General features: G+C 46.6%; 1 protein-coding gene across 5 annotated transcripts in view; it reads left to right on the forward strand.

Moving 5' to 3' along the window:
* LOC139059240 (chaoptin-like) overlaps nucleotides 1-27,833 on the forward strand; it is a 133,062-nt gene that overhangs the window by 82,296 nt on the left and 22,933 nt on the right. For all 5 annotated transcript variants that reach the window (XM_070537390.1, XM_070537387.1, XM_070537388.1 and 2 more), the window contains one exon: nucleotides 27,276-27,504. In XM_070537390.1, the coding sequence (XP_070393491.1) occupies nucleotides 27,286-27,504 (219 nt within the window). In that variant the 5' untranslated portion in view covers nucleotides 27,276-27,285. The remainder of the gene's footprint in view (nucleotides 1-27,275; nucleotides 27,505-27,833) is intronic.

Raw genomic sequence — 27,833 nt, forward strand, 5'->3', positions numbered from 1 at the left:
CATGGCGTTGGGAACCGCAGTATAATCTGATTTGTCGGGCACACTCGTTACTATGTGTTACAATTCGACCGACGATGCTCCGGGCCGGCAAAGTGCAAGACATTAACAGCAGCATCAGCGTTGATCTTACTTGTTTGGCGTACATTTGGAAGCAGTTCGAGGTGTCGCATTCGTTTTACCACATCATGTACTGCCCCGTACTTGAAGAGAGTGCAGTACTTGTCGGCCATTCCATATGCAGTCTATGTCCTGTACCTTGAGCTGCTCTCAAGTAAATGTTCAAGAAGCACGACGTGTTAGCAGTGTTGTCCCAAAACTGCGCCCACAACTATGAAGGGCGTCGTGCGACGCTACGAAGTGATGGCGGAGTGGAATTTTGTCTTCTATTTCAGTATAGTGGATAATACAAAGCTGGTGTTCCGGCTGCACTGCATGCAAGTGTCCGCCACGACTCTGGGGCACTACGGAGATCACGTCGGAAACTGCTCTGGCTCGGTCAAGGCAAGAACCGTGGTTTTAGTGACCTGAATCTCTTCTAGAACTGGAAAAAAGAAAGAAATGACTTTAATACACTTGTTTGGTAACAAACCCGGAAACAGCGCGCCGTATCTGAGAGATGTAAAGAGGGGCACGTTGTTTCCCCCTACTTTGTATCATCGTGCATTCGAGCTGGGATTTCCAAGTTTTCGAACGTGAATCTTTGTATTCATCTACACCGGAATAATGCGAAGCGGTGTGTCTTGGATTACGGTCCACGCTTCCTAGACAGGTGGGATAAGAAATGAGAAATCCCGTCTCTTTCATGTCATTTGAAAAAAAAAAATTGTAGGCGCAGCGAAGGTGCGAATAACAAAGCATTCCGTTTATGCCATCGAACATCATTATATGTATAGGCATTGCGCTACTGCATGTATGTTAGAGGCTGGGTGCGAAGCCCATTGTCGTCTTAGTTAACGCACGTAGAGAGAAAGAGAGAGGGAAAGAGAAAGTTTTTTAAAAAGATGAAAGGCAGAAAGGTTAACCAAACTACCGGTCCGGTCGGCTACTCTCCACTGGGGAAAGGGAAAGGGCAGGAAATATGAGAATAAAGAAAGAAAACATATTCAGAGAATTTGTTCGCACAAGTGCGAGGACGGCAACTGACAACGAAGTCCTACAGTTCCTCATTGGGTCTAGCTAGATGCTATTAAAAAAAAAGCAGAAAGCAGACAAGTGCTTCCAAAGCAACGCAGGCTGATGTTGGCTGGTACTAGGGTTCCGCCAAGACTGTTTTCCAAGAGGACGGTTTCTAGAGCGTGGGGCATAGTGCTTTTTGTTGTGTTCTGAAACGACGACAACGGCGCAGAAAGTGCGCCGCACCTTCTTCGTCTCACAAAGGTTTCTTCTTCGTCTCACAAAGGCTCACAAATTACACATTCGGGACTTCCAGTCATACTGATCAGGAAGAAATCGGCAGTTGTAAATGCTGCTCGAAGCCACAGGTGTCATCACAGGTATACAGGGCGTTCAAGTAAACGGCTATAGAACAAGAAGTTGCGCCTGCCACCATAGCGCCGAGTACATATGACGTCCTACTGCCAAGCAAGAGTGTGCGTGTTCGACTTCCGCATATGAATGCAAATCGAGGTCCTATGTGAATATGGTGATGAACGTGACGCTTCTTTTTAATGTTGTCCCGACGAAATATGTTATAGGACCCACTTATACCTTGTATCGTCCAATCGCGGTGCGGCGAGTAAAACCGTAAAGTTACAAAGACACCACAAAAAAGTACCAGAAAAAAAAAATCTTGTCACAGGCATCCCGAGTACAAACGCAAGTTCTTGTAACTGATATTTACTGTCTACAGTGAAATTCCTTTGTATGAGGCGACACGATCCCGGCGTAATGTTTCATTCTGTGACTTGTAACGACTCCCTTGCTGTCCATGCATACTTTGGTATTGACGACTTGTCAAGCTGTTGCTGCATTTCCTTCGAGCCTCTTCCTCCTTGATAATGGAATAAATCTTTATCGTTGTTGTAGCTAATTTTCAAAACTGCTGAAGAATATATAAGCCGCTCCTTTCTTCGTCTCAAATGTTGCGCGGGGTTCACGTGACGAGGGAAGCTAGCAACGTAACGTTCGTTGACCGCGGAAATGGAACGCAGGAGAGTTTGCGTTTGGCTGGACAAGTTCCTTCCTTGGCACACAGCACGAAATATAGTGCACACCAAACTACACACACGTACGAGTTATCCCAGAGAGGTGCGGCGCGCGACCCATATGCCGCAGGCATCTAGTCTTTTCGTACGGCTCCGGGTCATCTGTTGAAAACACCTTCGACATATTTTCCTAACCGCTCGCCCCGGTGCTGCCTGTGACCTACAAGCCAAAGTCAAGGTCAGGCGCTTGCCACGATCCGGCTGCGTACACTATGTTTTTATTCAGTGAGCGGACCTTTAGTACGCAGAGCGATGCCACACCACTACGAGGCGTTTCTCTAGGCATACGCCTCTTTTCTGTGAATCACTCGTATCACGCTTTCGTCGTTGCTGGTTCCTTCATCGTCGACGTAGTTCAAAAAATGAGGGGCCGAATTCGCGAAGCTTTTCGTTAGCAAGTGCCTTTCGTCGTTGGTCGTCTACCTTCGCTAATGAGTGCGTCGTCACGATTGGCTGGTATCTGTTCTTACGAACTATTCTAGCGTAAGTGCTTTACCATAGGGTCAAAGCAAAGGGGGGGGGGGGGGGCATTTGGTTTTGTGGTAGTTTAGCAACGAGCCAACGAGTGAGAGGTGCTGTATATATCTTGTGACGGACGGTGTGCCAGTGTTTTCTTTCATCAAGAGACGCTGAGAAGTGGCGTAAAAATCTAAAGAGCTCCCAACCTCACACACTCGCATCGAACTTATTCCGCATTGTAGGGTTAAAAGAAACGAAAATGAAAACTTTCGAGGAAACGAGAAGCAATGCGCGAGCGAGACTGTTACTGAAACTGACAGTGATATTCATTTTTTGACTACGCACACATTCGTCAAATAATGCGTGGATGTTCAATTGGAGAGACATGTCATAAAACCAGGTTTGTTACTTGGGTTGTCAGTGTCAGACGAGGCAATTTTCTGCGTCAGAACATGCCGTATACCTAACGCATATATATGCACATGCGTGAATGTGCTGTCGACCAATAATCAACTCAGGGTTAAGCGGTTTCGTTTATATACTGAAGTTGGCAAGGTCAAAGCATTCCCTGCAAGCGCCTCCTCAATCACGCAGGCCTGTAGCCGCGACAGATGATTTACGTGGCCTTGTAGGACGCAGATGTCCGGGAACATCAGAGATACCTGCATAGCGTTCAGCGTGTGATTGATGGGCGCCGTATTCTGGCTCGCTATATCAATCGAGACGGTTTTGCATTGCATTTATATTGCACTACTGGGAACATTCTCTCACGCCTTTCGTCCTTCGAGAGTCGTTGATCCAGCGATCTATGCTAGCCTTGGCGACTAGTGTAGGTGGCCATATGGATATGGATGCTCAAAGCTGAGTCATTCCGTTCGTTAACGATTCTGACACGAAGGGTCATACACCGGCATTGACAGTTTTATATATCGCACATGGCATTCGTACCACCAGTTACTTGACGCGCGCGTATTTGACCCTGCTTGTGACGTGCGTTTGACATTAGCCATGACGCAGGAAAAGCCTTCTGTGCGGTAGATGTGTTTTTTTTTTTTCAATCGCATCAGTGCGTATAAGCAGAGTGAGACATTTCATTCAGTCATAAGAAGTTGCGGTTGATTGAGACGCATTTTGCTTCTGATTGCTAGATAAGTTTTCTCACACAGCATCTGCACTGACAGTAGCTAGGCGGTGCGCGTGATTAGCATTTGAAAATAGGCTTGCAACTGGATTTCTCTCTGTATCCCAACAGTCTAAGGGCGCAGATACACTGATGTCGCCTTCAGAGACATGTTTTTTTTTTTCTCTCTGCTTCTCCTTCTTTTTATTTTTTTGCTTCTATATTATTGCCATAGTGTTCTGCATTACAAGAGGAGTGCATGTTAAGCGTCTGAACTTCATCACTTTTAATCTTCATCACTTTGCTCGGCACCGAGTTCTTAAGTTACTTTTAGTGACACCTAAATAAGAAAACGAAGGTTAGCGTCCGTTAGCTGAGCGGTCATTTATGTTTGACACAGCACACTATAGACTTACCTCTGCCTAACCATTTCGTAATTTTTTTCCCGTTTCTAGTGCCTGAATCTGTGCGATAAAAAAAGAAAAGCTCGAGTGCTTGCTCTTGCATTGCACTTCAGTCAGAGAGATGCGCTAAAGTTGAATAGAAACCCCGAAGGATGGACAAGTTGAGCAAATTAAAGCAATTACAGCATTTCTTACTGTGATTTTAGAGCATCTCACACATTTATTGAACCCATAACATGATCAAACCTCACAATTTGCCACTTTTCTTCGTGCTTATAACATTGTTGTCCCATGGTAAGGCACACTTTCCACTTGCCTTGCTCAATTAAATTTATTCATGTGCGTGCATGTACGAATATAAGGCTATGTTTGTACCGACATCTCCACCTGGCTACTCATTCTGGCATGATTTAGAATGCACATCCAGACTTTTTTTAACATACTACAAAGAGGTCTCCACGTGCGACACATAAACCCAGTTCCAGCCGAGGTTAATTGTTCTGAAATCTTCGTTACATTGAACAGAAAATGTCCACAGACGTTTGTAATAAACTGAAGACAGGTAGAACAACTATACCTCATTAAAATTACATACAACGAGAATAACTTCGCTCGCCACTTTAAAGGAAACTATGCGGAATTCAACGTTACAGTTCCTGAAGGAACACCATAGAAGCTTATTTTTATGGTGTGTTCTGCTCGAAGTAGGTAACCACTTGCGAGGTTTATGTTTGCTCTGAACTGATCCCGTCTTTTGCTGTTTCATCTATGCGGCAACATGCTCAAACGATTCTCCGAAGGTGCCTTTTCTTTCTATCTTTAAAGAAAGAAAATCCCCAGATGAAGTCGAGCGTTCAATAGCCTAATCGCATACTATGCGCGCTGCATCCGATGCTGCCGGCCTTGGAAACGCTGTTATCCCCAGTTGACCTGCCACCAGGAAAACTCTGCAGGGTAAGCACTTGAAGACACGCCACATCGAGCACAGGTCATACACAGCGAGCCAGGGACGTGTGTTGCGAGTGCGAAGGCCGTAGTGATACGGATCCAGCTGCACTCTGTACGACTAATTTTGTTCAGTGCATGTGCAAGCTACAGCCTTTCCAGTCGGCACATACGACAAATATGTGATACCTTTGGTTGCACGGCTCCTTTGGCCGTATAAATAGCGACTTACCGGCTTCTTATAGCCGTCGCAGCGGATCGCGGCTGATCACGATGTTGCGGGTTCGACTTCAAGCCGTGGCGGCCGCATTCCAATCTGGATGGGATGCCCAAAACAGTCCTGTATTGTGCATTGTGTGCATTTAACGAACTCCATGGTGTCAATAATTCGGAGCCCTCCATTATACGGCGTCCCTCATAGACCATCTAGTCATATTCGGGACGTTATACACAGCACTTGATTATAAGTTATTTTTCTCGCGCACATTGCCATGCCGTTGTGTGTGTCCTTCGGGAACTTTTCATTAGCTGGAACTTTAAATGCTAGAGAAAAAAGGGAGGAAGGAAAGGCAGGGAGGTTAGCTAGACTTTGTCCAGTTTGCTAGCATATACGTGGGGAGGGAGATGAGGGAGTGAAAGAAGGCTAGCCAGCGCTTACGACCCCGTCTCAACACTTTAACTGTCGATGCATACCAAAGTATTTTCATTTTGGCTGTGCTGCGATTATTTTGCGAAAAGATTTAGTTTTGGAATTTGGTCGGCCAGGCCTTGTTCCAATCACTGCGTCTTAACTGCCTTTATATCACGTCATGGCAATCAAGCACCAGCGCATGTGAAACTTTTGCGAAACCAGTGCTAACATATATGTACGATGTTGCTTCGTAGTTAGTTACTTTAACCATTCGAGCACCTTAAGTAGGATCAGTGGTAAAATTCGTAAATCATCCTTTTTCCCGCCTTGCAGTAATAAAAAGCTGCTGTCGTGTGACGCTTACCTTTTACCGACTATGGCGCTGTACGTGGTGCTGTGCGCAAGCTAACTGCTTCCATTACCAACCGTAACAATTCTTCTTTATTTCCTTGCTCTTTTTTGTTGTTCCTTTTTTTAGAGCAGCGTACAAGATTATTATCCTGTTTTGTGCTAAAGCACTAGAGCCAACTATTCCATGTGTTTTAATTTTATCGCATTCTTAGAATGTAATCGAACAGCGCTTCAGACACGACGAAGTGAAGAGCGCTGTGTCTGTCGGCTTCACTTCGTCCTCTCTGAAGCGCTGTTCGATTCGCTTCTAAGAATGCGCCAACCAAACCAGTTCAGCACACTCTTGCCGTTTTAGTTCAAAACAGGAAAGATAATAAGAATTAAATACAATAAAGAAAAAGAGAAAGAAGCGTGCTGCCGCTACGAAATTCTCAACGAATGTCATATTGAAAAGACAACGACAACTATACATTAACGTCAGCAACAACAACTGATTTACTGTGGTACATTACAATTTTTTATACAGTTGGCGCTTAAATTTGGTGCGACTTCGTGATGTAAAAAAGCGGCGCGAGCTCGATAAACGGGGCAAAAGAAGAGCAGACATCTGACAGTGTTCACTGTATTTAGCGCTGTTGTACATATTTGTTTTATATTCACCGCTGTCATTCCACCATTGCGTACACTACACTCGTGTGATGCATTATTTGTTTGTTCGTTTTTATTACTTTATTGTAAAAGTTAAATAACGACATATATAACAGTATCTAGCTTATACAACCAGTTTATTTTCGTCTCTAAGCACGCGCACTCTTCCCTTTTCAAAACTGTTCTTACTGATCGCTTGGTAACGCACCTTACATTATGCCGCCCACCTACATATCCCGCTGCGCCGGTCACCGGCAAGTTTACAGACCGCGCGCGCGAACTGTTACTTTTTCAGCATCCTCCTTTCCCCGTGCAGCCACAGATTGGAACATCGGGTATCGTCGCCATTACCTGTCCATTATTGTTTTCTGAAAACATGTCTAAGCGTATTTCGAACTGACACCACCTGGCAATCGGTTTGCTTCGTTTCTGTGTTTCTACCCCTTATGTAACACCCCCTTTTGGGGATCCTTAAGCATACAAAAGTGAAGAAATAGCTAAATAAAAGATGAAACGAAGTTAGCGGCGTTGAATTGACGCTAGCGTATCCCACGACACTTTTTACAGCGCCGCTCTTGAACCAGTAAGAAGATGCGGCAATTTCACGGCGACGGTGTATCACAGCACGCGACCAAATACGTGCCCGCGGCGACCGTGCAGAACGACCCGCGCGGCGCGGTCGGTCGCCGTGCGGTGTGCGACGGTGCGCCGCGAAGTGCTGCGCGCTGAACTGGAAAGATCGACCCACGCGTTCCGCGCTGAACCCGAAACAATGGCGACCCTCGGGCGGCGACACCTCGGCTCGCTTCCTCAAGGCCACCTGACCCCTGCCGCGGTGTCGCGTGTGCCGCCCCGGAAGTGGGAAGATCTGTGAGCCGGATGTCCGACGCACCATTGCCCCATAAAGCGGCAACTTTGTGGCAGTTATGTTTCGGTATATTTGTGGTGCGAATGGATGTTTTATTTATTTATTTATTTATTTATTTATTTATTTATTTATTTATTTATTTATGGACATTGGTGGAAATGGTGGCAAGTATATTTTCGCCGGCGTCATTACAACGAATTAATGGAACTTTAAAGAAGGGAATTGCGCTAAAAAAGACACGGACGAGTAAGGACATGGACGGGCGCAAACTCGCGACTGATTTTATTCAGAAAGAACATATATATATATATATATATATATATATATATATATATATATATATATATATATATATATATACACCTAGATTCTTATTCAATCATTGCCTAAGCGCACATGCCAAGAACGTTTTCTCTTTCTTATACAAATTGATACTAGAATCGCTTACGCATTCATCACCTGATTTATCAATGTAAAAAGCCTCTGCGAGTTCACGTGCTACCTGGTTACGACTGCGCCTTAAGATTTTGGTTCTAGCCAGCAAAGGCTGGCATGCTTTATCAGGCGTAGCCAAAGGGCATGCGCCGCAATGTAAGGCCAAATGTAAGGCCTGAATAAAATCAGTCGCGAGTTTGCACCCGTCCATGTCCTTACTCGTCCGTGTCTTTTTTAGCGCAATTCCCTTCTTTAAAGTATGTACGACCGACTCGCCCAACAACGTGCTCTCCTGAATTAATGGAATTCCGGAGATTTACGAGCCATGAAGCCGATCTAATTACTAATTACTGAGCACTTTGTAATGAGCATGGGGTTTCATACAATTACTAGAGGGAACTGTGGCGCTAGTGTCTACGGTAGCTGCAAGCAATGCAGTTCAGCCGGCATGCAAATGAGGATTAGTACCTGGATTTGCCTAAACTTCGTCCTTCTGGCTTTAAACGGCTTCGTGACTTTCCAAGGAGGTCATTCTCTAAAGAGAGCGCTGACGTTATAAATGATCAAATAAACATTAACAAAATTGTCCGACGGCAGGATTTGAACACCGAGCCTCTAAGCGCTGAAGCCCGATCACGGCAGAAGTCCGAGCACACCATCACCTTGAACTGTAGGGGCGCAGAGGCTCTGTCAGGCATTCTACCTTTACCTCTGCCCCATACACGGAGAAAATCCGTGAAACAAACAAACAAACAAACAAACAAACAAACAAACAAAGAGGGAAAGAAACCATTGCGCCACGGACGCATGCACCGCAGCGAACTGCGATTAGCACCGCGACTATGCTTGTTTGCGGAGTCTTATTACCTTCAGCATTAGAAAAAAAAAAAAGTGAATTGCTTCGAAATTTAGGCCCAGATAAAGCGTAATGAGCGAAGTCACAAGAACATGTGAAGCCCCAAGCACAAGGATTAGACAAATTCATGTACTATACCCGTCGTTCCCGCGGTGGCTGAACTATCACAGCGCCAGAGTTCCCCCTGGTATTTTACAGGAAGCTCTATGGTAGCGGAGAACTCCGGATTCATTTTTGACCAGCTGGGGTTCTTCGCCGTGCGCACACCGGCACACCGTCACCTTTGAATTTCCCCACCATCGTAATGTTGCCACGCCGCGGCCGGGAGTCGACCCACCGACCTTGAGCACAGCAGCGCAGCGCCATAGCCACTAATCTATACCACGGTGCGCGCGTCTCTACAAACAACCTGTTGTTCAGTGGTAAAAGAATGACAACGGTATAAGTGAAATAGACGTATACCGGCAATGAAACAGCTTTTGCAAACGTGCTCTAACACTCATATATATTTCACAACGCACGCACGCACGCACGCACGAACGTGTGGTGTACACAGTGTGCAATTTTGTAAATGCATTAAGCTATTTTTTTCAGTTTATTGTTGCTGAATATGACAAATAACTTCTGCGGAAGCCTTCAAGGTGGGAGAATATGCAAGAAAGGCAAAACTGTCATTCACCTGAGTGTAACACGGGGTTCTTTTGTAGTTTCTCTACAAAGAAATGTTTTTTTTTTTTAGTTAGGCGCAGGTTATGAGTGATGTGTAGGCGAAGTTCGAAGTGTGTGCACTTTGCACTTAAATATACCGCCTTCACTGCAAAGGAAACCTGTAGAAAGAAAACTCATACGGATTTCCCTCATATATCTTCGTGCTGCAGTCCAAGGGATGGCAAATTTTTTTTTTCATTATACATGTCGCTATGAAGTACATTGTCATCTCCCCCACCTTCTTTACAAATAAATATTTAAACTATTTCTAACTATTAAATAAATATTTCTACATATGTCACCTACCTCTGAAAGCATTTTTTTAGCAGCCGTGCTATCAACTGGAAACGTAGCATTAAATATGAGAAAAAGCTTGTGGCAGGCGTTTCTGGACATGCCAACCTCAAGATAATATTTCTGCTTTGTTTGTTTGCTTTGATTATATACTGATTATTCGTTATAACACAAGTTCCGGGCGGCAGGAAAGGAGGTCTGCTGCCCCACTTCGTGCAATAAATAGCGCCATTTTTATACTCTCAATGGTGCGGCGCTCAAACGTCTTTTGAGGCGGACTTTAGAGCGGAACTGTTTCTTGGACATATTACAGTTGAGTGATAACACCCGATTCTGCACCAGAGCACCAGGTTGTGGCTTCGATTCTTAGACACCACGTCCGAATTCGTATGACGGGAGGATGCAAAAATGCTGGTTCATTTAGATTTAGAGCCGCGGGGAGTCAAAGCTGGTCACGAAGGGAGCAGCGTGAAAGACGAAACACAAGGCTAAGAAGAATAACAGGACCAGCGCTGGTTTTCCACTTCGTGCTTTCCCTTTGGCGCTGCTCTCTGCATAACTCACTTGTGTAGCAACCTACCCTGTCGTCAATCTTTCTGTGACCAAAAGCAATCCGCAGTTTACCCGTACTGCGTTTCTCAAAGATCAGGTGTTGCTCGGAGTCGTTAAACCCGCTCAGTCGATCGGTCGGGTTGTCAGCCGATCGACAGAGTCAATCGTAGATCAATCTGTCCATCTGTTCATCAATCAATCAATCAATCAATCAATCAATCAATCAATCAATCAATCAATCAATCAATCAATCAATCAATCAATCAATCAATCAATCAGTCAATTAGCGGTGTCGCCATTAGTGGCACCCCAACTCTAGGCACTGACTCACCCCATGTAAAGCTGAAAAGGCTGGTCTTTAACAGAATGCATCGGTGTCTGCGACGGTTTCAAGAGTAGTAATTCAGTGGATTTGAAGACGGCGAGTTTTTTTACCGTTTTCCTTCTCGAGTTTCCTGTCAGTGTTCTTCCGTGCCGGGCAGTGCCTTCGAGTTTAGACCCAGTTACTAAATTAGGTTTCTCGTGGCTACTGGACTGTCATAGTCAGTGACCACGCGTAACAGCCCGTGACAGCGCAACTGCCTGGCGGTTGTTAGAGGAAAGCTTCCTTCTCAAGCGTTCCACCAGGTGCCTCCCTCAAAATATTCGCACAGGTCTAGTTAAGGAAAGACACGCCCATCAACTCTTTCTCCTTTGCGGAAAGTTTTTTTTTTTTAATCTTTGGCCAGTTTGCGGCCTGCAGGAGCGCACAATTGGGGCTAAAAAGACGCACAGAGAAAAAAAGAGCTTCCAGAAACATTCACTACGACAACGGCGACGCATTGTAGGGGTTGGGGACGGACTTCGGGATGAAAACCAAACTTGGGAGGGTTTATTTTACTTTATTTACAAGGAGGTGAGACACAAGTAACAGTCGTACAGTCGTACTTCTGGGTTTACAGAAATTTCGCCGAAGTCGTGCTCACGTGGCGGGTCTTTAATGTATACGATTTTGTGCATTGGTGTGCGGTAATCAGTGATTTCTAATAAATTCTAATTATTCCAGACACTTCAATAATTCAACTTGTAACTAAACTTATGCTCAGATATCATATCTCTAATGGAAACCATGAATATTGTACTGTATTATTTCCTTCTATTTTTTTTTCTTATTTACTGTGAAATTCCTCCCCGGTCGTCTCAGGAGGTGAACTAAAATGCTGTGCAAGACACAAGCCTGTCACTCGATGCTCTTGCCACTAAAGAAGTGGCAATAATTCACCCGTGAACGAAAATGTAGAGCAGACGCCATTGTAAGTGTACGTGACAAAAACAGTTGGCTAAACATATCGAGTTGTTTGCAACACACCGAGGTTAGAGAGAACGGCCTGTAGTTGTTGGGAACGGCGTTATCACCACGTTTGGAAACAAGTGTTATGTGCGCAAGTTTCCAATTTTCAGAACGCAAACCCAATCTAACGACTATTGAAATATTAATGCAAATAGGAATGCAGAGCAGTGAGAGCTAAGATTTAAAAGCTTACTTGTGTCTAAAAATATAGTTTATCCTTTGACTCCTGTTCCGATAATTATGGTTATTCTCTCCAGAGTTACAGGTGAGGCGATAACATTTGCGTTCTTAATCAGAGCACCCGGATGACGTTACATTGAGGTGCAGTTGGTTTCACACGCTTGAGATTCATTTTACGTTGTTTTCAAGCTCTTCGATATTCCAGCTTCGATTTCCAAAAAAATACCTGGCCAGCCTGCCAATCTCATTTTACGACAGGCAGCCCGGTGTCTTCCTCTGTATAGCCGCATCGAGCGCAATCTTACGGTATCCAATTCCACGCTCATCGCCTCCTCTAGAGCTTACAAGTCTGAACTGTGCGCCTGGAATAGCGTTTCACCGAGAAGAAAGGGCGAGAGATATAAGGGTAGACGTCGTATGGCAGCACGCTTCGCTGCGCAGCCAATGCACAATTTCTTTTCTTTTTCTCTCTTTCTTTTTTAACTGGAAGGAGCGCATGGCACAGCTGGGAGCTCACCGAAGCACTCACTGCCAACATTCACCCGTTCCGTGTACGTAAAGCCGAAGTCATAGCCACGACATATCACAAGGTGCGTGGGTATGAGGGAGAGTCCCACCCTGCAGATGACACACGAGCGAGCATTTCCCGCGCGCATACGACGGGCCGCCTCGGCTACACGCTAGACGGCACACGGCGTCTGGGGTAAAGAACTGGGGGGTGGGGGGTGTTGATCTGTCTCTAGCGGAGACCTTCCGCATTCTCTTTTCCGGTAACGAGCCACGGATGCGTCGTGCTTGTTGCCGCCGCTGCGTCGTGGACACAGCGCGCAGGTAGCGACCAGCACGAACGGGGCTTCCCTCCTCCTCTCTCGCAATTTGTTCCTTTTCTCTCGTTTACTTTCTTTTCTTTTTCCCCAGAAAGAAAGACAAGGAGTGGAAGAGAGGAGGCGGAAGGAAGGGCTGTACCTAATTAACGGGAAATTGGGCGACCCGCGTCCACCTCGCGTGCTCAAAGCTGTCGTGCGTGTCTGCGTACAGCCGCGTGCATCGGTGTTGCCGGTGCGTGGTTCGAAATGGCGCTCGGCCGCGTGGTGTTTGCCGGATGTCGATGGTGCCGCACGAAGCGGCGGTCCCCGGACTCGTCGGCTCACGGAACAACGGGCACGGAAGCGGCGAAGAGACAGGAACAAACGCCGGGCCCGAAAACGAGGAAATCCGGCTGGTCGTGGCACGCGGCGAGAGAACGCGTGCTGCCTGCTATAGCTGTGGACAAAATTGCGCTGCGTGCCTTGGCGAGGCACGGGCCATGCGCCATTTGCTGGGAAGGCTTTCACCTTTCTGGGAAAGGAGCAGCAACGGCCAACGCCGAGGTTGTGTTGCCGTGCGCGCGCGTGCCTTGTTTACATGTTTTCCAGTGATAAGAAGGAGTGGCAGCATGTGTTTGATTGTATCAGCTCTGGCGGGAGGGCAGAGTCCCGTAGAACACGGGGTAACGTAATTGCCTGTGTTTCCTGTTGGGTGGTGTCGTAGAATGAATTAGGTAACAACGAAGTAATTTCGGTTGCTCAGTGGAACTGATTATGTTTTGTCAATGGAGGTCTATTATAAATGACGGAGCAAGACGTGAAAAGCAACGTTGCGCACTTAACCGCTTCGTTACGAAAACAATAGCCGTCGTCTTTAAGTATACCCCAAGAAGAAGAAGAACAAAACTTTATTCGTAGAAAGAACCTCGTTGCCCCTAAAACGGGGTAACGCCGTGTGGTCGGGCCCCTATTCCAAGGCACCGCTGGCCCTCGCCATCCTTTCTGCCCTGCGGACGAGCCTGAGCTGATCCCCAAGGGCGGAGCTGGATAGCAATGCCTCCCACCTCGCTCTCGTGTTATTATCTTCTTGTTCTTCTGTGTGAGCTGTGCACTCCCATGTGATGTGGTAGAGCGTTGGTGTGCTCCCACACCACGGGCATATGTCCTTGTATGCTGTATGGGTAGTATATGTGCAGTTTATGTAGGTTTATGTATGTGTCTGTTTGGAGCCTGCGTAACGTCGCTGAGTCCATGGCTGAAAGGTTCCTATGCGGGGCTGGGTAGAGCCAATTATCGCAAGATTTAAGGGCTACGCATACCAAAAACATTCTATTGAACACATGTTTGCTTGTATGTGTAAAACTCTTAAGCTGAAAGCTGCACATGACCTTTTGTTGGTTTGGTGGTCAACGCTTTAAATGAACTCTAAAACTTGAAGAAAAGGAAAACACTACGTTGTAAAAGAGGACGTTCGGTTTTTGTTCCTCAGGGAGCGATTCAAAGATCACGCTTCCGATACGGCGTTGGTACTAAAGAGAGCGTTATTTAGCGGTGATTTGCGAGAACATGATGCGCCGTTTCGTGGTGCTTCGTCGCTTACTTGAGCAGTGGTCTGCAGGACTGTCATTCTTTTTGTGTCAAGCACTGCCTCTAATACCGTAAATCATTTTTATTTCTGAGAAACATGAAGAAAGTGTTGCAGGGGTGAGTTAATTAACTACTCCTATACGCTTTCGATAAACACCACTTCGTGTCGGTACATGCAAGCAGGGGATATATAGTGCTCCCGCTATTTTATTTGGCATGTTCCTTATACAAGGCCCCATGTCCTCCGCACAGTCCATTGTGCAGGCTGTATAGCGCTCAAGCAGGAAGCGCGTATTATACAACCACAACCGCAGTATGTTCGCCTTGCGCTGTAGGGTCTTCAAAGTCCGGTATACATCCGCTATAATGGCCTCATCGAATACTGTTGATCTCAAGGTTCTCACTTGTTCACGAGCGATAATAGTAACGACAGAACTTCTCACGCTGTATTTATGCCCAGCAACTCGTATCAGTCGATCCTCACTTCTTATTGTAAAATAAATTCGACCGGTTGCTTACTTTGGTGATTCTGCTAAATTACCGAACGGGAAGCTCTGTAGCTCTTCGCAGATCTGCTGATTGTGTAAGTAGGAACTGATAATCCGCTCCAGTAGAACTTCCTCATGGAAATGGCACAAGTGCCTTCCGTAATCAACAAGTAAATAAATAATAAATAAGGAAATAAATAAATAAAGTGCCAGATTTTCCATTGCTCCGTTGGGTCACTCATATCTTCGCACAGCGGGCGGTAATAGAACGTTAATCCACTGTGACACGCCATACGCACGGACCACAGAAATCCCTCCTCGCGCGCCCTCCTTTCATTCTCCCTAAGCGAGAATAATCCCCCACTGAGTGCAGAATAGGGCAAAACTCACTGGGAGGTTACATTCCTTCTCAGGCCAAAGATCCCGCTCGGCGTATCTTCCAAGAGATCTAAAGAAAAAGACGCCATACGAGATCGTAGCAAACGCTACAATGAAAATAAAATACGGGGAAGAATCCGAGTCAAAATATTATGAAGCACGCTCCAGCATAATGGCGCCCGACCTCGTAACACGCCGAGACCCTCCTTGGAATACCATCACTGCAGCCTATACAGTCAAAACTAAATGTACCAGGTACTTTACCCTTACAGTAAACGGTAAACGTACATGGATACCGACTAAGCTGAAACATGGTACAGAGGCACGCGGACTGCTTTTTACTTCGTAGATGTCGGCCTGATGCGTCCTACCAGCCTTTACTTTTCTCTCGAAAAAGAAGAACTGTTTGAATTATGTATAACATCATTACTAGCTATGTGTTCTTTTTAACAGTGGAGCGTGCTGTATAATTAAGCTGGGATATCAGCCCGCATGGACCGATTTTCTTAGATGTCCTTTCCACGTGCTGTGTTCGAAAACTGGCGCCCAAGGAAGACTCCATCTTTTTTTTTTCCCACTAGGTTATACGTTTGTTCTGAATAAGAACGTTTTAAGCAACAACGGAAACCAAACACTTAACCTGTTTTGAACGGTGGCACTCGTACGCACCATAGCGGGCGCTCGCCACTTTTCTGCGAGGGTGCTTGTTTTGCTGCACAGGCGTACTCTCGCGGACGCGTCCACAACAAATAGTTGCGCGTGTATGTAGTATACATACCTGGCACCTGACACTACGTGCTTTCTTTTCTGTGCCGTTTGCAACGCATCACTGAACCTCCGAGAATTACGATCAAGCCTTCCTGCAGAACATCGATTACTGTCTCATTGACTAACCAGCCTTCTTTCCTCCGTTCTTTCGCGTCTTTATTTCCACTGTATACGTGCATGTACTTGCTCACGACTTGTATGTATTCGCCCAATTGCTCTCAAACGCCTGCATCGTGGGAAGACCTCAGACACCGCGTCGTTTCAGATGCAGAGGAAGGGCAAACTTATAAATCCAGTCGGGGTCGGTGGAGCAAATAGAGGTGTAGTTGTGAACCAAGCCTAGAAGGTAGATGTCGGAGCAGTGACGTTATGATGTCTCACTTTGACAAAGTTGAACGGAGCCAAAATCGTCGAAGATGATTGTGCATCGCGTGCAAGCAAAGAATCTTGTTCTCGTTACTTTAAGAACTTAGCGACACGATGTTGTAAACACAGACACTGGTAGGTACTTGTCGGCGAATAACACGTACATATGCGTAAAAGAAGTCAACAATAATAAACACGTACGAATAACGCACTTTTGTACTAACTGTTTCACATCCTAATGTAGCGAAATACAAATTCTTCGCTATTGTCGTCGAGCTCGAGCCCCGCTCTTTTCATGAGCTTCCTTTTTTTAAGGTGCTCTTATCTAAGGTGCTATTTATTTAAGGTGTTGTTTAAGGTGCAGTTACTGCCTGCAGCAGGCCTTTTGCTGCAACCTTTTGTTTGACTACAGTACAGCATGGCCACATGCGCATGCATACACTTCTATACTTCCTGCGTTTCTTATTAGAGCACATGGAATTTTATATTTTGTTTTGTTTTTCGTCTATGCAAAATTTTTTGTGTCTGTGTTCGTGTTTGGGGGGAGTGGGAGAGGAGGGGTTACGTGTACACGCCTCCACCAAATTCAGCCAATGCAAAACATCCGCGAGCACAAATGAATTATAGAGCGAGGGTCCACTTCCGTTGGCTCCTACAATGCACTTCCGTCCTTGCGCTCGCACACTCCTAATTTGCAATTTTATGGCATGGGCAAGGCACTCGCGCTGCTGCCATCTTGGCACGCACGAAGACAATCCAACTGGCTTTACGAGAGACAGCCCAGCCGCATGCTTGAGAGAATTCGTACGTCCGTCTCGCACTTACTTTTCGTGGATAGGTTTCTTTCGTGTAAGCTCAGCAACGTTATTTTACTGGTCGTATAATGCTACTCGTGTAATGGTGAGAACTGACCATTATGCTTAGCCACCGGTGCTATCGAGCCCCACGCTTCGCTTGCCCAACACTCGCTGCAACGGTTTCATTCAAGGTGCTCAAAATTTTGCAGCGAACCACCTCGCGCTGCCTACCTCATTGACATAAAGAATGTTGCCTAAAACAAGCAAGATATATATATATATATATATATATATATATATATATATATATATATATATATATATATATGTGTGTGTGTAGCTGTAAGAAGGGAAAGGCAGGGAGGTCAAACAGACCAGCGTCCGGTTTGCTTTCTGCATGGGGTAATAGACGTGATTTTAAACTGCAGGTAACACGTACTAATTATATTCTTCGTTTCTGAATTACGGCTATTAAGATATAACACGCCTTAGACGTGCAGCAAAGAGAGTTACATTAGGTGTTGCTCCTTGAAAATTGAGCGTGTTATTATACGAGGACCGTGACACGTAATACGTCCTGTATCTCCATTTCAGCAGCAGTTAACAAGCTGCCGCAAGTATGGAATGCAATCTTTGCTTTAAGATCAAGCGGCACTTTTACTTGCCGTCATCAGCGACACGCCGCCGTGTTGTGTTATTATTTTCACACCGTCCTCATTCTTGTCGCACCCTGACGTGGCAGGCCCCGAAATGGCGTTCTCTTTCTACCCCGTCAGAGAGTAATAACAGCGAGGCTCGACTGTAGGTGTGGCCAAGCATCTCCCGCTCGTCTGATAAATAGACGGCATGGCACCTTCGACATCCTCACTAGCGTGCCAAGACGCTCCCATAGAACAGTGCCTCAAGGACGTGGAAGATTTCTTTGAGATTACGACGCATACAAATCTGACCTTGTGCACTTTCGAGGTATACCACAGTTGCTGCACTGAGAGACAGTGAGACAGTACGGTGAGCTGCTCACTTGGAGAGCCTCCAGTAAACACGCACGGGCGCGGCAGTCCGAGTTAAAAGGCCGGAAGCCAGCTATAGTGGCAACGTATTGGTGTCACGCTTTGTTTTGCAGATGCGTGTTCGTAAGTGCCGGCTAATCGCCCTTGTCACGTGTTCACTGGAGGTCCATGACGACCGCGTGTGCTGCCTTAAGGTAGCATAATTCTGGAACCCGCCATGTTGGCTTAGTTGCTATATATATATATATATATATATATATATATATATATATATATATATATATATATATATATATGGCGTGTTGCTGCTTATAGTTCGAGGTCGTCGCTTCGATCCGGGACGCGGGCTTGATATTGGCCGCTGCAGTCGCATCTCGATGGGAGCGAAATACAAAGACGGCCGGTCATGTATTTGGATTTTGGAGCACGCGTTAAAGAACCTCAGGTGTACTATTAGTCACATGCGGTGCCTAGTATAAAGAGACGCTCTTATGACCACGTGCTTTCTCCAGACATCTGCAAGATCAAGAAAGTAAGTAAACACGTACGGGGTTTCCTTAGATTTTTCATTTTACTCTCTTCTTCGTAACACGCAATCAGACGTTATCGTTAGTAATTGTTAGAGATTACTTGTTCTTGCCTGAACGGCACTGCTCACATAAATAGCTCTGTTAATGAAAAAAAGCAAAAAAGCCGAGGGCTGTAGTTTTACTAAAGAATCAAACAGGATCTAATCGCCGAGGTTCTCGACCAACGAACATGTAGTATTTATCGGGTGTGTGGAAACCCACGAAAATGCCAGAGTGTCCAAAAACATAAATGCTTTCCGGAAATGGGCTAATTAAATAAATTAAATTATTTGGGTTTACTTACTAGAACCGCGATCTGATTATGATGCGTGCCGTAGTAGTGGACCCCTGATTGAGCAAATGAACGTTTGGTCGAGAATTTTTCAGGATGGTCTACAATTTTCTCATTGACACGTTTGTTCTGACAAGTTGATTAATTAATTATAGCTATTTCTGTGGTTGCGAGAAATACAAAAAAAATTGTTTGACTTGCTCCAAGCGACGGTAAATAACATTATCTTCTATGTTTCTGTTCAGCTACGTGATATTTGCACATGTTTAGATTTTGGTACCAGTCATCGTATAAAAGCTCTGTCATGCCAAATTTAAAGACGAACGGGAGCACAAAGTAGAAAACACGATGCATGTAATTAGCTTAAATTTCAATGTGTCGACGAGGCGAAACCGAGTGCTACGTGTGCTCTAGCGCTGAAACTATACATAAGTCGCTGTGAATGCATCACAACAGCGTCTCACACGCTGACGTACGCAGAAAGAGAAATGCATATCATCGTATCATATCCATTTAAGGATTCTGTTCATTATCCATTCTTTCTACATTTCATGATTGGCTGACACGGCACCAGGTCCTCGTGATCGCCAGTATTGATCACCTGCTGCGACTAAACTAAATCCAGGAATAAAGAAATGAGAAGTCAATCGAAAACGAATTATCCTTACATGATGTGGTCCCTCGTTCGTTTACTAGGGTTCAATAGGAAGACGGAACCATCACCATTTTTGTTCGATAGATCACTCTTGGACAAGCCCGCGCAATTTCTGGTTCCACATCCGCGACATCTCCAATCACGCATTGAGCCGCTTTGCAAAGATGGCTTCCCCGAAACTATGCGTCACATCGGCGACGCCTTGGCCTACAGCCTATAGCCTTCCGCCCTCCTGCCTCGCACCCCGTAAGATTGCAATGGCCCCCGCGCCTAACTATAACGCGTGGCTGTTGCTCTATTTGTGTACTGTAACGGCGTCTTGCTATCAAGACATCGCTCACGCAGGCGGGCGGGCCTTGTTAACGCTTCGCCAATGTTTACGCGTCGCTCGCATTCGACCGAGGCGCCCTCGGGCGCTCCGAGCTCAGCGCGCGCGGCCGCCTCGGCGCTTCGCCGACGTCCTCCCCCTCAGTTTTCTCACGCCGATCTCGGCAGCAGGGCCACTCCGCCGCGTTTTTCGTCTTTCTAGGCCACGCGTTGCCCGAAGCGAGAGTCGGCGAGGCGAACGCCGCGCGGTGACCGCCATCGGACGGCAGACGGCGTCCTTCGCGCCCGCACGCCCACAAACTCCACAGCGCGTGCAGAGAAAACTTCGCGTACGAGTTGTGCGCGCGTCCCCCGTGTCTGTACACTTTGCGAGGAAGGCATCGAAGGGCGGCGGCGGTGGTGGCGTATCCTTTCGCGGTGTTGTCCGGCATACTGCCACGGTGCGGCGCGCCCTGTGTGTATGTACAACGATATGCGTGTGAGAACTAGATCATCCTGCACGCGCACTGTGTGCCGTTGGGTTGGAGATCAAGCAAACGCCAGTTAGCACATACAACAACGCGAGGCACCTTGAAGTGACCATTCGTCACCGTATACCGTATAGTGCAGGCGCCTTATAGTTTGAAGTGTTGGGCATTGTCCCGAGCTCGAACATCGCGCTGGATATAGTTACTCGGGAACAAGCAACTTTCAATTATTCATGCAGCTGTGATCCGGGGCACTGTTTCATGGCATTGTTGAAGATGCATGCATAAATCTCGCAATGCCACTTTCTTTCAGCTTTCGAGCGCGTGCTCGCGGTGCTCCACGAAGTTTCATACATATAGAGAATCGTGCGGTGACGCGACGCTTGTTTTTTTCTTCGGACGATCTATGACGCGCATTCGTACTCTCGACGATTTGCTCCTAATGTACAGACTCGTCTTCCATTCGGCATCTCACGACGCGACTGCACCCTTCTGGCCCGTCTATGGCTCGAAGTAGCATTTTCAAACGCATCCTCATATCTGATCAGAATGGCTAACAGCCGATTGTGTGAGTTATGCTAGTGCGGCGAAACATTCGCACAGCTTCCTTGTTAGCCCCTTCGTTTTAATCAGCAAAGAGCAACGCTAGCTCTCCTCCACATTAGACCAACTGGACAATCAGTCGCTCACATGAACTAAAATTCTTCGACACTGGTTTACGCGGACATCACCGAAAAGGACTATATGATCACTGCTGCGTTATATAATACCTTGATTGTGGGACAAATTGTGACTGGTTGACTCAGCGCACTATTTGGTCTTGTATGTCCGGGTGTGTAACAGTGACACTGTATGCGACTATATGTGGCGACCTTGCCAATTTCGTAATAGTTCCCGCACAGATTGTCTCATGTTGTTCATTCCTCCCTTCTCCTTACTTTTGCTCTCTTTTCTCTCATCTCTCGCACCACTTTTTCCCTTTCTCCAAAACATGGTAGCCAATCAAATCGAAGATACCTTCCGATTAACCTTTCTGCCTTTCATCTACATATATATCTCTCTCACTTCATATAGAGGCTCTCACTTCATTCAAGAGGCTTAGAGGTTCATCTGTTGCACAACTCCTTGCCGTGAATAGTAGTTTTCTATTTCTAAAGACGACACAGGGATTCGATTCGCTGAGCGTCATACTGAATAAAGGAGCCCGAAACTTGGCCCGCCGTCGTAGCCGAAATGTTTTTCTACTTAAGGCACAACAAATTAGTGACATGATATATTAGAGGCGAATGACACCGCATGAAGGTGGCATGTGCTCCTTGAGAGCGAACTATACCTCCAATTCGTGATGTTGCGCATTTTAAAGGAGTACTTAAATGTAAGTTACTGCTTGCCCCATATCCGGTTCATGATGATCAAAAGCCCACAACAGAAGGCTATTCGCATAAGACTGTCTTACGTTCTATCAGAACGAATTGCAGCTTGTGCAATGTAATTCGCTTGATGAGAATACAAACGAGGGCTATGCTGCGCACTCTTAGGCGTTCGTGTATGTGGATTGTTTCCGGTGATGGGCGTGTGAACAGTACGCGCACGGAAGCCTCCGCCTGTGGTGGAGAGCAAACGTGAGCAGAACTGCAGTGTGCAGCTGCGTGGCTTACTCCAACCGAAGTGTGTCCGTTAACAAAGCGTGCGCAAGTGGCAAGTCGTGCGCAAAATCTAGACTGCGCCCTTTGTATCCGAAGACCCCATTCAATGGGCGGGGTCCGATTATACTGCAGGCAGCAGCGCCTAATACTAATGGCTTCAGCTCCTTCTGAAATTCAAATCGCGCCGTTTATCAAAAGACTTGGGGTGGGCTTCGTGAATAGAGCGGCGTCATGGCGCGTAGGCGCTTGTGTGTAACGTTGCCTCAGCTGTGTTAAGCAGCCGTGTGAACATATTTGAACTACCTCGTTCTCTGCTTGCTTAGAGCGCTGCCCACGTTTACCAGGAGCCGATAAACGATTTCACTAGACGTCAACTGCTGGTGATCTAGAAAAATAAGCTGTCAGAGCGGAGAAGCGATTGTTGTGGCAGGAAAGCTTGCATTCCACGAACACTATAGTCGGACGGCTACAAAATAAACCACCTCAGTTTATCGGGAGCTAACCTTGTACTCGAAGAGGTTTTCAAAGGCTTACGCGTCACAATTGCGGTATGCTAGTTTGTTGGGCACAACTTTAACGGCAAGATGACAGAAGAGGATTGGCGCTCCGCTTCATTTCTGTCACTCTTAACTGTTTCAAGTTATACTAATAAAGCCACATGATGCGCGCCAGATGAGTCGATCATTACCCGGAACTTGTGCTCATCTGTCGTACTTGTTTCAAGTTATACTAATAAAGCCAAATTACGCGCACCACTTGTGTAAGATTACCCTGAACTCATGTTCATCCTTCGGGATAATCTGAGAAGATCACATGATTACCGAAATTCAAGAGTCTGCGATCGGTCTGATTATCCGAAAGGCATAGTTCATTATAATCGGGTTCATCGCTCTCTTTTGAGACTGTCTTCACCTGGGTCAAGCAACTATTAATATTCTCGTACCAGCGGTATTTCTGTATGCTTCATCCGCATCGCACACCGGTGGCTAGTTCTCCTGCAAAGGCCACACTTGTTCTTATATTTTTCCTCACCTTAGGTGGGACGCGAAGCTGCTGATTATGAGTCACATCGCCTGTCTGACTCCCATTAAGATGAGCTGTTTCTTATATGCCACATGATTTATTCCAAAGTTCGATCGGTTAACTCATGCTCCGAACGGAGGGTTGAACGAGGAGACACGAACAAAGACCGGAAAGCTAGGATAACCAGGACGCGGATTCATGCAGCCACTGTATGCATGAACGAACTGTTCGCAAACCGGTCACCACAAGGAGCGGATTTCCGGCGTACTCTCGGCTATGCTTCTGCACGTGAATTTCAAGCCTCATTTGTTCCCGCTCAGTTGTGTCTGTCAGGGCTGGATTGCGTTCCAAGTAGCAGTAAGTTAAAGCGTCAGCCACTTGGAACGCATGCTAGCCTTGATTGCACCGCTGGAGCACCACACGGCACAAAATAAACGCGCTGAAGCAACGTCGGAAATACGCCTCGAATACGTTGCCATGTTGTGGCTGTGGAAAGTCGCGGCGACGAGATGATTGGGAAGGTTCGCCTCGGTCGACAAAAAGCTATTGTACGAACGTAGAGCGTTGTGATAAGTTCATTCCGTTATTTCTATATATATACAAGAAATGCTATGAAGCATATATATACATATCCCACCGTGGTTGCTTGTGGCTATGGTGTCGTGCTGTTAAGCACGAGGTCGCAGGATCAAATCGGGGCCACGGCGGCAGCATATCGATGGGGGCGAAATGCGGAAACACCCGTGTACTTATATTTAGGTGCACGTTAAAGAACCCCAAGTGGTGCGAATTTCCGGAGTTCCCCACTACGGCATACCTCATAATCAGGTCGTGATTTTGACACGTAAAACCCCATAATTTCATATATATATATATATATATATATATATATATATATATATATATATATATATATATATAGTAGCGAGAGAGACAGCGAGCAAAATACACAGAATAGAGGAAAGAAAGGAAAGACAGGGAGGTGAACCAGACACACGGCCGGCCTGCTACCCCGCAGTGGGTATATGAAAGGCATCAAATCGCCCATTTAGCAAAAAGCAGGCGTCTGTAGCAGAGAAATGGCCCTAAAATTCCCATTGGCTACGACACCACGTGCGCTCCTCGACGGAACAGGGCGGGCGAAGGATGCACCTTCTGCAGCGATAGCGCGCCAGATGTTGCGTGAGGGCATCGCCGCGTCACCTTCGCTCTCGGAAGGCTGTGTTCTTCACGCGTTCCTTGTCCGTGCAGACGGTCGCTTGCTTTCTAACTTCGTCTCGGTGATCACTATAAGGAAATGGTCCATAAAGAACAGAACAAATTCGAAACGAAAAACTTCGCGGCACTGAGTTTCTCACCTACGTACGACCCCACGCTCAGAAGCCGAGTGTCTTACCCACTGGGCTAAACTAGCCAAGTGGTTCAACGCATCGCTCGCCCGCGAGGAGTTCATAACTCGAAGTTCATTTACGACTGCTCAGCGGCGTTCCATTTGACAACAATTCTTTCGTCTTCACAACTCATAAGTGGTTCAATTTCTCGCTTTTTTTTCGTTTTTTTTTTTGCAGCAGGAAGAGGACAGATATTTATATAACCCTCGCAATGGTTCAATGAAAGTAATGGTCTGGATTCGGCGCAATTAACTGTGTCGCTGCTGAAGCGGCGACATTAGTCAAAGCCGGGGCTAGCGCGTTGCCTGCACGTCGGCCTTTCAGTAAGACACTTAATGTAAAAAGAAACATTCAGCAAATTAACGAAAGACCGCAAGAAACATTGTTTATGAACAGAGCTTCGCGAATGTAGCGGCGTCATTGAATTGAATAGAGCGCTGTCCTGCGACGCGAAGCGACAGTATACAGCGCACAAACTGGCACACCGTGTACGGTCGGAATCGACTGGAGCTTCTTCGGCGTGCCGTAAGTCACCGCGACAGGCGCGAAATCTTCAAACGAGTCCGGCACGAGCGAAAACGAGTGCAGCCCGATGAACTGGCGAGATAACCTCCAGCGAGTGTACAGACCCTATGGAACGATGCCGCCTGGCTACGCTTTGATAGAGCCGGAGGCTGCCCGCTCTGCTCCCGCTGCTTCGGTCGAAAGTGTCTCGACACGGTAAGCGAGTCCAACGAGCAAGTGCGCGGATCCGCGGCACGCTTCTGACGAGGGGTAGTCCACGTTCCTCGGCCGGAGAAAGTAAACGCGCCTTCTTTTTCCCCGTTGGAACACCCGCCCTCCTGTATACCGAGCAGGATAAGCGCCTCGCAGCAGCCGCAACAGAGATCGGCACATCGCCCTCACTCCGTATCGAGTGCACGGTACACGCTTGCCTCGAGGCCTGCAGCTTCTATGCTGCTGTGCCACTGCGAGGAAGCGACGACGCGCGCAGTGAAAGCGGCGTGCCCCGGTGAGGGGCGCCGATCGCGCACGGCACGCTTCAAGGATGTCACGTCGCCTCAAAAGGGCTGCCGCCATGCTCGGCGGCCTCGTGATGCGAGGCGCTTGCCCTTGTTCCTCGTTAGGGCACCGGGAAGGAGTGTTAGAAATGTTCAAATATGGCGTGCCTGATCGTATGTAGCGCCGCCTGATGGAATATTACGCATTGATTTCCCCTCCTTTTTTTCGGTTCTGTTGATAGACGGCTGTTGACATACGTGACTAACACACAGAAAATAAAGAAATAGCAAATCTCAAAAACGGCGCTGCCGCCGCCGAAATCCTAAAAAAAATTTCTTATGACGTAATACACTGCGGCACCGGCTTGCCTGCACTTGTTAGTTGGTTATGGTGGATCATTAAAATAATAATTAAACACGCCTATTCGAAAAATAACACGAAACACAAGCTGACAATTTCTTGTCTTACCACGTGGAGGAAAGGATTCAAATCTGCAAAAAGTCTGCAGGATGTGTGACCGTGACACATTAATAATGTTTGCCATCGAGAGAAACTGTGCCTATGATTGCGATTTTTCCTTTCGTACTAATAAGCCATATTTGTTTCGTTCAGAATAATGTTACAAAACATTAATCCTCGAGCCAAGCCTTCTTTAAGTGAGACAACACGAGAAAATGCTATGCTTTTCTGCCACACTCATCTAAACTCTCATATATCCCATATAGAGTGAGAGTGCAACCGCGCTTCGGGTGGCTTGCTTGGTTGTGCTTCCAGAAAGTTTGGGAAAGTCTAAGCCTACATGGCTTCAATAGCAACTTTACGGAAAGTTCCTGGGAATTATAGCGTGCGTAATGCTACCTGTTTTACGGTGACACCGTTCTTTTTTGTTTTGTTTCTTTTTTACAACGGGTCGCCTGTTTTAAAAGGCTCTGTCTCAACAAAAGCTATTAATCGAGTTGTGCGCAATAAATAAGCAAACCTGCATCTTCAAAGAGCCCGTTAGCATCTCGTTTGGCCACGTATTAGCGCGCCTAAATGACTCTGAGCTGAAAGCTATGGACAACAACCAGCTCAGTAACCATGCAGACAGGATTATTAAGTCATTTTTCGTTTTCATACTAAACGGCGGCACCACTTATGGAACCTATTCTACTAATGTTACAGCAGCTAAGCCGTTTGTTTCTACTTCTATAAGACCAAATTTTCGCTTCTATAATAGACAACAAACTTTGCTTTATCATGTTTTAAATGCCGAATAAATTAATGCGCTATGAGTGTGTTCGTATTGACGCTAATTACCTATTACTCCTAACCAGCTCTTGGAGTTTAAATCAATGTAAGACAGGGGCTCCTTTCTGCAGCCCTTGTCGACACGTACTGTAGCCCTATAGTCGTTTTGTCACAGCTTGAAAACGACTCCAAAAAGAGAGAAAGAAAAGGAAATGTACATACGGAGGTTAACCAGGTGGCACCTGATTTTCTTCGCAAACAACACGAAGGACAAGCCGGGAAACATCAAGCTTATCACAATGCGTGATCCTAGATTGCTCCCTGCTTGTCTTTCGTGTTTTCTGGAGCAATTCTCATGCAATTCATACTTAACTTGCGGGGTTTCAACTTCTATCATATATTCCATGTATGCCTATAGCTTGTATACTACAAATCGTAAGGAACATTGAGACTGATTCTGACCCTGCCTTTGTTGACGTACTGTGTAGGCGGTCCGCGATGGCGCTCGGACTCGACTCGGCGGTGCGGTGGCTGCGGGCTCTGGTGGTCGTGTTTACGATCACCGCACTCGGGTCTGCTCAGGAAAGCCGCTTCGTCACTGTGCCGTGCGCCAAGCTGTTCACGTCCATGGCGCCCATGCTCAAGCCGTGCTCTTGCTACTTCGTCGGGCCTCCTGACAACGGCACAGGAATAAACTGCGACAGGGTCGCCTTCCAGGTGAGCAGTACGCGCACGGAGAAAAAAAATTAGAGGGAGGTTCTCGTCTGATGCAGGCGGGCTAACACCGACACAAGTATATGAGCAAGAAGTACGACACAAGCGCCGACTATAAAGTTAAACGTAGTGCAGACTGAGAGGAAATCAATCGAAGGAGTAGGAAGGAAGGAAGGAAGGAAGGAAAAAGTGGAGAAAGAAAGGCAGGGAGGTTAACCAGTTTATCTCAACCGGTTTGCTACCCTACTCATGGGAGAGGGATGGGGGAGATGAAAGATGGGGAAGGGGGAGAGGGAGAGAGAGCACATAGCACAGCACACACACAGCGTCCA

This window comes from Dermacentor albipictus, chromosome 4 (assembly GCF_038994185.2).
Source record: "Dermacentor albipictus isolate Rhodes 1998 colony chromosome 4, USDA_Dalb.pri_finalv2, whole genome shotgun sequence".
Taxonomy (NCBI): domain Eukaryota; kingdom Metazoa; phylum Arthropoda; class Arachnida; order Ixodida; family Ixodidae; genus Dermacentor; species Dermacentor albipictus.